Below are 12,409 nucleotides of genomic sequence, written 5' to 3'. Positions count from 1 at the left end.
AAAAATTCTGAAAAAGTGAAATCTGAATCAAATATATGGCAGAATAAAACTTTAAATAGCATTTTTTCATTTTGAGCTCAGATGCAGATGACTTTTGTGCTTAGCACGGCAGTACATCTTGTTTAGTTTATAAATAATTCTGGTTTTTTAATCTTTCTTTTAGTTTCAAATTTGTTGAAATAATCGTTGATTATTTTAAGTGTTGCAACTGAATACATAACTCGTTCAGCCGATATTTTCACTTCATATACTTGCCCTAATGGTTTTCTATTCAAAATAGTTGTTTTCAACACATTTTCAGCTACCCAGTGACAGCTTTTCTACTTGTAATACAGTGTACAGTGTGTCTCCCCACCATTAGAAAAGGACAATTACTAGTCTCTTCATTTTCACTTCTGAACTATTAAAAAAAATAAAAAAAAATCATGATTTTTCCTTTTAAGATTTTGAAAGGTATGTTGTTACTTTGTATAAAGTTCTCCCGAGCTTGGGGGAGGCATTGACCCCCCTCGCCCCCCCCCATGGAGTTAAGCAAGCATCTTAGGGTAGTAATATCAATTAATTTGATATTTGGATTCTAAATTTTCATTTGTTTTGGACGTGGAAGGGCGACTAGGGTGGTCAACATCTCCGACGTCTTCTTGGCCACCTTTGGAAACACTTGAACCACCCAAAAACTCGCGCACATGATAAACCTTCATACCTTAATCACCATAAACTTCTTTTAATAAACAATAAGTTTCAGTAGTAGTTTTACCATGTTTCATTTGAAATTTCATGACAATTCCTTGCTCTACTATTACACTCAGAATGTTTTCCGCCAAAAAACAAACAGCAAAACAAACACCTCATACAAAAACGATGGTTACGGTCTGACTGATTTCTCTGCAAGCATGAGAGGTGCTGCAATCAAAAGAGAAGGCTTTATGCTGCACAGCTGTCGGTCGTTAGGATTTGGCGCATGCATGGTTCTTCTGTAGCAGCACCAGTTTATATAATAGCCACACCTCGTATAACAGAAAAATGGTTAATTTTTGCATGATTTACTAATTTTAGCATGTTTTTTGTTAGGTTTAAAGTTCCATTGACCTTCCAGCAGTCAAATCGCCCAGCTCCTGTTTCATATGAATTAGAAACATTTTTCCAAATCTTTAATGATGAAAATCTCTTTCTACAGAATCCATTTAATAATTCAGCAAGCTATCAGTACATTGAATATGAAGGAGCTTATTCAAAAGGTATTTGATGATGAAGCTCTTGAAAGAACCCCTTGAACTTGAAATGTATTTAATTGTGCTGAAATGAAAATAAACAATGGGAATGTGTGTATGCATGCCTGTGTTATTTTAAACTTATTTTGTGATTCATGCTTTTAATAATAAAGTACACAATTCATGTACAATATATTGTATATAATACTAGAGGACCCGACAGACGTTGTTCTGTTCAAACTTTGTAAATTGAAAAGTTAAAAAAATTCGATAAACTATCAAGTGTTTTAACCGTTCTGTTAAAAAAAAAATTCAGTGACTAAAAGTACTTCTTTTGACTGAAGGAAACAACCAAATTTTGTTTGCTTCTGCCACTATCAGCAAGGCCATGGCCGAAGAACTTTGGCCCTTGGTCTTTGGCGTCCACAAATTTGGCGACAATTGGGAAAACTGCTAAGACTCTTAGTTTTCAAACTCTTCCCGCAATTTCTACATTGTTTGCGGGAATTATCGTAACGTAGATCATAAAATATGCAGAATTGGCGAAAACATTTCCTCATTGCTTAAATTCCGTGGGGCCAAGTTTGTGGACCTTTAAGATATTAAAATGAAGCGAAGCTAAAAGACATAACCATGGCAATTCGAAACAAAACATCAGTAATTTTAATGGAGATTAGATTTATTCAAACTTTATTTTTAACGGCTTGTAACTTTTTTTCCTTTGAAGATAGAAGGTTACTTTTTCGACCTAAGGTCGAGATATCTCTGGAGTAAAAAATGTCGCTTTTTTCAACGGTGTCAAAAAGAAAACTGTGGGACAATTCCTTCACTTTTTATCGATAGATTTAATGAAGAAAGTATTGCCAAAATTTCAGCTAAGCCTAAAAAAGTTCGAGATTAAAATGCAAATTGCTCCCGTCGTAATGAAGTTAGAGCATTGAAACAAATTGCTTAGAACGCGTAAAATTCTACCCTTTTCAACGATATAAAATATTAATATGTGCAAGTAATTTTTTACCCCTTTAATAGCCAATAATAGGCAATTTACGTGAAATTTTGGGCTTTAATTGAAATAAAAAAAGAACTATATATCGGTTTTTTCCGAATTATAGCCTATGTTACTCAGTAAAAAAGCCCCTTTCATGTAGTAAAAGAATTTTTCAAATAGGTGCAGTGGTTCCGGAGATTACCTCGAACATATAAACACACAAAAATCCTCCTCCTCTCTTTATAATATTAGTAAAGATCAAAGCTCTAAGTTATTCAAAACTATATTTTTTTTGTAGTTTTGCAACTTCATTTAATTCAGGTAAGATTGTATTAGGCAGAAATAACTTGTTTTTAATGTTTTAAAAGGATTCAGTCGAAAAGTATTTTTTGAATTTTTTCTTTAGTTTCATGAAACATTTCATAAATAAATTTTATTTTTATCCAGTTTTTTTCATTAGTTGCGCGGGGGACACATATTTTCATCTATTAAATTGCAATACAGATGGGTTAAAAAAGCATCTGTGAAATAAGAAAGAAAAACTTCATTAACAATCAACTTAATAACAGATTGCATGCAATGTAGAACATATTGTTCATCGTCGTGAACAGCGTCTGAGGAATATGAAGCCATTCTTCATGGAAAGAAGTCTCTACGTAATTCATCCTCATGCTCTTTAAACTATTTAGGATGATTTTAGCAATGTGAATTAGATCCTTCTCATCTTGATATAGCATTCTCCTTGAAATAAATTCTGGGTAAAAGGATGTGCCTGATCCTTCAGAATATCAACATAGTGACCAACTGATATCTTCCCATGCAGAGTAGCAATCGGCCCAAGCCCATATTTTGCACCCCATACCAAAAGGGAAACAGGTCCATGATTCAGTCTGCAAGAGTTGGTGAGTAGAAAATGCTTCTGTGGGCTTTTTCCACATGTAAACGCATCCCCTTGTCTAATATATGGTGTAGATTGATTTATCAGACCAGATGACTTGTTGCCACTGTTTAAAAGTAGTTCAGTTTTTATTTGTTACACCACTAGCATCACATAAAAACATGACGTGATGTCACAAATAATTTAGGAATTGCTACCCTACCATAAATGTTCAAAGCAAGAACTCCTCTTTGGACAGGATCCTGGAGATGATTTTTATTTCTGACGTTGTCTGTGATAAAGATTGTTTACCCTTTTGGACCACTATGCAGGCCAACTCTTTTTGTATCTTTCACTTCCATACTCTGTTGTACTTCATAGACGACACATTACCGCATCTCTTATACACTCATAATGGCTGACATAGAACTCTTTGCTTGCCCCAAAGAATGGGCTGTTTTCATCACTGAGAAACCACTGCACTACATTGTAATAATCATATCAAATGTCTGACAGGTCAATCATTTTTACAGTTTTTCAGAGAATGGGGTTGACGAGTATGACACATTTGACTGATGTTGAGCTACTGATACCTTGCCTTTTAGAACCAGACTTGAGTCCAAAGTGACATGCACATTCTGCTTGTTTGAAATGGACCATGCCTTTTTCGTGGGTATTCGTATTATTTTGTCCCCCAACTGTACCCCTTATGTATTGAAAAAACTTCCTGGTTTACCATTAACTGATTTTATAACTAGATTACCAAAAGAAGTTTCCTACCCCTCCCTTTCCCATATGATAGCATTTTGGCATGGATTTTACTCTGGTAAAATATGGCAAACAATTTTATATTGAGAATTAGAGTACAAAATCAGGGTTGCAACACAAATGTCCGTAAAAAATTCCCTCAGTTTTCTGTATTACTTTTTGACATAAATTAAGAGGAAACATCATGCACCATTAGAATTTTGAGTAGCAAGAATGAGAGTTTTAAGAGAGGGGGAAAAAAAGGAAGCCATGAAATCCAAAATTTGTAGCAGGCTATACATTGTCGTGGAAAAGTTTTAAGTGCTAAATTGTTTGAGCTTCAGCAATAATATTTTGTATGCTATTCTAAATAACCCCTCCCTACCAAAAAAAAGTAAAACTGCTAAGTTTCATTAAAATCTGAGACTGTGGGCGTTAAATCACATTTATAACATACTAGCTGCATTGCCCGGTCTACCTTGAAAAAAACCATTGTGTCAAGTGAAGTATCTTCAATAACCAGGATTAAATGAAAGAAAAAAAAAACATCATGCAAAATTTTCTCACCAAACAATTGACGATAGATAGTAAAATACTTTTAAGAAGTTAAAATAAAATGAGAAAGATGGATTTAAAATGCGTAACCATGGAAACACAAAATAAAATAAGTTTAAGAATTGAAAATGAGAAAGATGGAAATAAGCAATGAATTCAAAAAGCGTTACCGTGGAAACGCGAAATAAAATGGTTAAAAACTTGAATAGAGAACAGATTTTTGAACTTCATTTAATTCGCTTGTAACTTTTTTTCTAATGGAGATAGAGGGTTAAACTTTCGACCTTAGGTCGTGTTAGATCTGGAGTAAAAAAAACAGCTCTTTCCAATGCTGTCAAAAAGAAAACTGTGGGACAATTCCTTCACTTTTTATTGATGGATTTAATGAAAGTAGTGCCTAAATTTCAGCTAAGCCTAAAAAAATTCGAGCTAAAAACGTAAAAAACTCCCGCCGCAATTAAGTTAGAGCATTGGAACAAATTGCGTAGAACGCGGAAAAATCTTCCCTTTCCAACGATATGTAATATTACTATTTGCGAGTAATTTTTCTCCTCCATATTCGGGAATTTATGTGAAAATTGGGCCTAAATTGGAATAAAAAAAGAACTATTCATCGCATTGTTTTCAAACTGGTGTGCAAACCTTCTCAGGACTTAAAGGAACAAACTGTGAAAATTTCAGCAAAATCGGCCGGGTAGTTTTCAAGTTTTGCGAGTTCAAACAAACAGACGCTTTTTGGAGACTTCATTTTATACTATGTAGAGATATATTTTTATGTTATTATTATTGTTTTTGGTACCTTTCAAAACATTTTTGTAGTAGAAATCGCTTTGGCTAAAGATCAAGAGGGCATTGTTTTCCTTTTCCTCATTTTGTAAAAAGTTCTAATCTTATTTGAGTTTCCTGGTTTTTGCAAAAAAATTTACAAAAGTCACTGGGTTTTCCTAATATTTTAATATTTTTTTTTTCAAACTCCCCTGAGTTTTCCCGCCTAGTAGCAATTCTGATAGTGGCAGAAATAATCAATTACTAGAGACACATTTTCAGAGCTTCGAATGCCATAAATTTCAGTTGTAGCAAAAAGGTCAATCATCTTTCCTTTGCCACAATACTAAGATAAATTTATTTATTTAAACATCGTTTATTCTTATTTAACAGTGGAACTTGCATATTTTCAGGGGAATATGTGTATGGAAGAGTGTTTTGGAGTCCTGAACAAGAGTTAGCTCCATCTTACCAATTGAGAATCAATGAAGTTATACTTTGTGCTGCAGCAAATGCTTTTTTATCAGTTAAAGAAACTTTTGGAGACATGCTGCAATATGGATGCATTACGTCTAACCAAAATTTGAGACATAAATTTATTTTATTGGTAACTTTCACTTTTCAGCTATTTAAACAATCCTTGCATAAGTTGATAAAAATAGTAGTTACCATTACCAATGAATTCAATCGTGCTTAGTTACACAACTGTACTATTTAAAATTTATGCACAATCAAAATTGTCCACAAACCATCCTGTCCTTTAGGGGGCCTCTTGCTTTTAGAAAATTAATTCGTGTGTGTTTTTTTCTGTTCGATATGCTTTATAGACCCAAGGAGTTTCCAACTGGCAGCCCGCGCACAGTTTCAATGGCAAATGAAGCCTTTTAGGAAAAGCATTTGAAAAAATTCAAGGTTTAAGTCAAGTTTGCATCCAAGAAAAAGTTTCAGAGAAAATATTAACTGTGTCAAATGCTGTTCATTAACACATACCGTATTATATTGACTATAAAATGCACTCCGAAAACTCAAAATTAGTGATGTTCTGGATATCCGAGGGAAAATAAAGATCTGTATCCGTATCCGTTACTTTTTTGACAGATCTTAAACGGATCATTTCTATTCTAAAATTTTTTAAATATTTGAATAAAAGACTCTTAAATTCCGTTAAAATTAGGTTTTATTCCCTACTTAAATTATAAGGTATCATTTCAGAAGCCAATTTGTATCCCCCCATCCTCCCACCCCCCGTTGCAAAAAGGAAGGGGAAATAAGTTTTAAAAGTGTATCAGTGTGTCTTTTTGTGGCATCGTAGCTCCTAAACAGATGAACCGATTTTGATAGTTAATTTTTCGTTCAAAAGGTGACTTAATCTGAATTGTTCTTAGTTTGGTCTAGTTTTTATAGAACTTTAATTACCGGAGACATTAATTAAAAACCAACTTAATTTTTTCACAATTATAGTTGTAAAAATTTACCTGTACGTTAAAAATGTTGGCCCTAATTGAAAGAAAGAAGTTGTCTGCTTTTAATATTTATTTGAAACTTCCAACTTATATACAGTAGGAGCTATAATCTTGTTAAGTAAATTTTAAATGCAATTCTAAGCCTTTATACGCGTGATTGGTAGCGATTTTATAGTCGGAAGATAAGGATAAAAAGCTCAATGATTTAAAAATTTTGCCTGCTGTCAGTTCATATTTGTTAACAAATGTGTAATCTGACCGGCGAAATTCATCTTAATATGAGGTCGGCTCTCTGGGACATGTTTTGTTTTTTCAATTTTTAATTATTAGTTTTTGTTATTGATTTGGGGTTTCTGTTATTCTTCAGTTTTGTTTTTCTCGGCATCCTTCAAAAAAAAGTGAGACTACATTCTCTATTTACTGTAGGTGTTCCCGGCTCTGTATTTCGTCGGTCGGAGTAAGTTCGGTGGAATGGTCAGCGCTGCATTTATGCTGAAATAAAGTGTGAAAAATTATTTCTAGCCTGTCCAGTAGCAGCTTTACACTCTTGCTTCTGTATCCAACATCTACCGAGTAAGCTAGAAATAATTTTTCACATTCCATCTAAGCATTAATGCAGCGCTGGCCCATTCCTTCCATCTCTCCCTCAATTTTAACGGAGATTTCTTTAAAGAGCAAATCATAATCTTTTGCCGCAGTTGACATTTTTTGAAGAAACTGCCATTATTCTGATGGGAATACCTTCCGTAATAAATTTTACACTTGGATAGTTGAATTGGGTAAAAAATATTTTAAGATCCATATCAGCGGATCTTGACACTAATGATCCGTGTCCATGGATCTACTTTTTTAATGATTCAGCACATCACTACTCAAAATTCTAAAAATCAGGTATATTTTATATTAGAAAGGGATATTGAAATGTTCAGTGCTGGAGTTTAAATTCGCCTAAATTGTCTGGGAACAATGACGATGAAAAGGGAAGTAAAAAAGTCCAAATGACGATTTTTGTTTCAGTTTAGGAACAGTTTAGTTTTATAAACTAATAAAATAATTATTTTTAGTCTAGCTTTGAAAAATCAAACTTTTTTTCAGAAAAATTGCTTAGAAATTATATGCATCCATACAAAAGTAAAATTAAACTCTGTTTTAGTACATAAAGTTTTTTGTTCCGTTTCACCCTCACCACATCTTTATACTTGCCGAAATTGGTTCATCCCTTCAATCTGTTTTCTTCTACTTTTGCAGGCTAAAGTAGTCTATAATGTTCTGATTGCTTCAAAAGTAAATTTTATTGCAGATAAATTCATTTTAATAACAGATGTAAAATAACTACAGATGTGCAATAAAAAATGTGAAGGTTTTTGAGTTGAATTCTTGGAAAAATATAAATGTAATAGTTTAAATTAGTTACCATTTCATCTAAAATTATGCATTTGAGGAATCAAATCAGTTGACCTAAGAAAAACTTCATCTTGCATGCAAAATCCATTGATAAGGCATTATACATTTATTTGTTTTACAACATTAACTATAATTCCAAATTAATTTTTATGGTCTTGTAAACTGACCATAATATAAAATAATAAACTTTAATTTTTTTGTGTGGCTCTTGTTGAAGAGTTACCAGAAGTCTAGAAAAAATGTCCGGTATATTTGAAAAATGTTAATACGATTTAATGATTACTGCTTTAATATTGTGATGATTTTCAGCTCTAGTTCTTTTAGTTAAAAAGTTTTAGATTACTTGATACTAATAACGTTTATGATTTATACGAGCCCCCATCTATCATTAGTAAAAAGTCAAAAGGAAACCAAACAGTGTGAAGCACACATGTTTCCAAGTGAATAAAATACATATTTTCCAATTGAAATGATGTTGTTCTTAATTTGCTTTTGCTCTTATTATATTTGACTTTACTTCCTAAGTAGTCATTCATTTGCATAAAAAAAGTGTTGTTAAAAGTGATGTTCAATTGTATTAAAAAATTATATATATATTTTTTAATTAAGCATAATTTTGCATATAAATTGCTTAAAAATTAAGTAAAACTTTATGAAATGTAAAAACAGAAATGTTTTCTAGCCAAGCCTAATCAAAAGTTGCAATTATCTCCCCCCCCCCTCTCTCATTATTATAAAGACTTCCAGATTTCGCCTATATAAATTATAACAGTAACTTGTTGGACCCTACTTCTCAAAACTAAGATTATAACAAATTCATAACCTTAAAAATAAAAGAATATATAGCAACATTTTAAGGAACAAATTAGCAGAAAAGCTGCACACATATTTCTGGATTACAAAGAAACTTTTTTTTCAATGCAAAGGAAAAAAAGCTTATTGATGGAAATTGTCAGTTTTTTCATCCATAAGCTCACTTCTTTTGTATTCAAAAAAGGTCCCTTGTAACCCAGAAACACATGCATGAAGCTTTGCTGCCAGTTTGTGCCATAAAACTTGCTTTATATTCTTTTATTACTAAATGTAAAAAAAAAAAGGTATTAAAGCTATTTTTAATCATTTTGTATTCTCTATAATAGGATAGAAACAATCCAGATGCCATGAATTTAAACTTCCAAGGTATAGCATTTGAAGCAAAATTTATCGATGATGTGCCTGGATTTTCACCTTTATCAACTATATATGGTGTTGATGGTTTTACTTTCAAAATTGATCCGTTATATGAAGTAAGTAACTAAATGTGTCAGAGTTTGTATGCTTAAAAAACTGCTCAGTTCAGAATTTTTGCTGGAATGTTTTTTTTTCTTTTTGTAAAAAACTAAAGAAATCTTTAAAAAAAAAAAATTTTTTTTGGTGAAGTTTCAAATAGGAAACAAATTAATTTTTTAAAGAACACAATATCATCCTGTATCAATGATTATTAAAAGAGCAGAATATTTTTTGTTAATGAAATACTATCTACAAAATGGTCAGCACATTGTAGGCAATGGTTATTTTTTAACATTTTACTTCGCTAGTACTACTTTTAACCAAGCTTTTTGTTTCAATGGTCTGTAAACTTTTTCTATTTAGTGAAAAAAAAAAATGTTTTAGAGTATCAGAAAAATATTTTCTAAATTCAATAATTTATTTCAATTGAGACTACTTTCAGTTTCTCCAAAGAATTAATATAAAATTAGATGGATGTTTTTACTAAATTTCTACTCAAACAAGCACAAGCAACATCTGAAATCGAGAGATGTAGTAAAACTTTTGCCTGAAGGATGTTTCATATGTCTAACTTTGCGAACTCGATAGGGATGTCGAAATTTTTTGAGTTATCCATTTTGCATGTTTACCGGATTTTCAGTGAACACTCAACGCAAACATTTTTTGTTTCAGTCATTCAGAAGATAAAGAAATGCATATGCATTTATTAATATGAAGTTAAATCAACTAGTATTAATCAAATTTATAAGAACGGAAAATTAAATTTTTTGCATCGAGCAGAAACCTATTGGTTTGTGTTGAAATGCAGAATGTACTTTTCTTTTTTTGAACCTTAAGAGGGGTTTCATCCAAATTATCTTCCTGTGAAAAATTGATTTAGCACTGGCATAGAGAATTTTGACACCTGATTTCCCACCTGATGGAGGCATTTGGGCTCTCTTCATTGCAAAACTCCACTAGATATTTTATTTTTGCCAAGAAGCATTAAAAGAGGGTTGGATGTTAACTTGGAATTTTGACTGAAGTTTTCATGGCTTTTATGCTTTTTTTTTCACTTAATATATCTGCACAAAGTTAAAATTTTTACTTTTTATTCCTACTTTTTTCTAAACAAAACTATTATTAAAAAACTGAAACATTACAATTTATAATCATATTTAAATAAAACCTAGTAATCTCTTTCTAACAGATTAATGCCAATCAGCAGTGGTTTTTACAAGTTATGTATTCAATCAAGCCAATGTTTAAATTTCGTACCAGACGAACATTAGATGCAGACAAATTACTTGATGCGAAAGAGAAAAACGGTACCAATATCAAGAGAATTGTTATTAAGTCAGTAGAGTCAAGCAAAGCTTCAAAACTATCAAGCAACACAGAAGAAAATGAAGTAGGAGTTACGTTGAAAGCACACCATTTTATGTATCTCATCTCGTTAGTGTTGATTATATTAATAATCTATATTATGACTCTAAATAAACCAAAGTTTCAGAAAATATTCTCATATCCAGCATTTTTCTATATACAATGTGTTTTTAAGAAGAATCGAAATGTAAGAGATAATAATCATTGTAATAAAGATTATCATCGAAAGTTTGAAAGGAAAGAAAAATGTAGAGTGGTTGTTTATAGACCTGTCGAAATAACACATTGTGAAAGCTTTGAGACAGAAGTTTGACTTTGTATGCCTCCATTGCATATTTTTAATAAAATAAACATTAGATAAAAATGTGTTTTTTTTCGTGTTACATGATTTCTGTTGAAAAAAAAAAAACCACAGCAGTAAAAGAATTCGAGACATTATGCAATCCATTACATTTAGTATAGTCTTATCAAAAATTAAAAAATCATTTGAAATAAAATCAACTCGGTTTAGTTATCCTGCCACTAAAAGAAGTTTTAAAACATGTAAAAAATGGAGTGTTAAATTAGTTTAAGAAACATAATGCAACTTTGAAAGCAAAAAATAAAAATGTTTCAAAACTCTCCATTTCTATTTCAAAGTATCAAGATTTCAACAATTCATTTGTAGCATTGAATATTACAATGCCCAAGGTGAGAAATTTCAAATCTACATTCAAGAGTAGTAACTTCAGAATTGTTGGAAATCTATGCTTAGTTATGTATAGTGTGTAGCCAATTTATTTTGTAAAATAAAAAGAAAACTAGTATAACTCTACCAGCAGAGTGCTGCATTAGACCTTCTAGTTCCTTTTGACATCAAATATACTAAAAAATATGAAAGGGTGCAAAGTTACCCAAAATGACTGCAATAGTTAAAGTTTTAATTCATTATAAAATGCAGATTAACAGGACAAAGCTAATCCATCTCTTTACTCTCTAATGATTAGTACAAAATGAGTAAGAAAGTGCAAGTATTGTGAACTTTTAAAAAGTAATATCCTAATGTAAACTCTTCTAAAAATGTTAGCTAAAAAAAGAATTACTTTTATAAATCAGCTAAATTACTTTTTAGAACAAGGAAAAACACAAACTTTTATTTACATAAAACATTTTATTACATAAATTAAATAGTTTGTACAATATGAGAACTAGATCTTTGTAATTTCCATTCTTATTATTTTCTTCGAGAGCTTCCACCACCAGCTAAGAGCATAGCAATTCGAATAAAAATGTTCAGTGTGTCCAAATAAATCGAGATCGATCTAAAAAATACATATATAAAAAAAACTTAAGACCAGTGTATCTCAAGTTTATCTTATAATAAATAAAACTAGAGTTGCAATGAGAAGTTGGCAGAGTTACACCACCTTTATATTAATTACACAAGAATTCTAGTTTTGTCAAATGAAAATAAATTTGTCAACAGCCTTCAGTATTATTTTTTCTAAACAGTTTATATACTGAAATTTTGTTGCATGCTGTGATACAATAATGTCAAGAGAAGTAGATTTATTTCAAGGTAAAAAAATTAATAAAAATATATTGTATGCATAGTGATGTAAAATACCGGGTATTTATTTTTAGGGGTAAATACCCAAAATGGGTATATTTACCCGGGTATTTATTTCAAAAACTTATATTCAGCTAAAATACTTTTCTGTATGTAATGTATTCCACTATGTATATATATAACCAACCATATACAAAACAATAAATGTTTGCCCAA

At 31.3% G+C, this 12,409-nt stretch overlaps 2 protein-coding genes across 2 annotated transcripts in view; one reads left to right on the top strand and one right to left on the bottom strand.

The window, feature by feature from the left end:
- Positions 1-11,002, top strand: part of LOC129226891 (extracellular matrix organizing protein FRAS1-like) — a 53,836-nt gene extending 42,834 nt beyond the window's left edge. The window contains exons 22-25 of the mRNA XM_054861520.1: positions 1,072-1,238; positions 5,557-5,750; positions 9,150-9,296; positions 10,469-11,002. Of these exons, the coding sequence (XP_054717495.1) occupies positions 1,072-1,238; positions 5,557-5,750; positions 9,150-9,296; positions 10,469-10,957 (997 nt within the window). The 3' untranslated portion in view covers positions 10,958-11,002. The remainder of the gene's footprint in view (positions 1-1,071; positions 1,239-5,556; positions 5,751-9,149; positions 9,297-10,468) is intronic.
- A 759-nt stretch (positions 11,003-11,761) lies between these two features.
- LOC129225780 (growth hormone-inducible transmembrane protein-like) overlaps positions 11,762-12,409 on the bottom strand; it is a 33,226-nt gene continuing 32,578 nt past the window's right edge. Inside the window, exon 8 of the mRNA XM_054860289.1 lies at positions 11,762-11,945. Within this exon, the coding sequence (XP_054716264.1) occupies positions 11,858-11,945 (88 nt within the window). The 3' untranslated portion in view covers positions 11,762-11,857. The remainder of the gene's footprint in view (positions 11,946-12,409) is intronic.

Source organism: Uloborus diversus, chromosome 7 (genome assembly GCF_026930045.1).
Source record: "Uloborus diversus isolate 005 chromosome 7, Udiv.v.3.1, whole genome shotgun sequence".
In the NCBI taxonomy this organism is placed as follows: Eukaryota; Metazoa; Arthropoda; class Arachnida; order Araneae; family Uloboridae; genus Uloborus; species Uloborus diversus.
The sequence above is the reverse complement of the archived record's forward strand: the minus strand, read 5'-3'. Positions and strand labels throughout refer to the sequence as shown.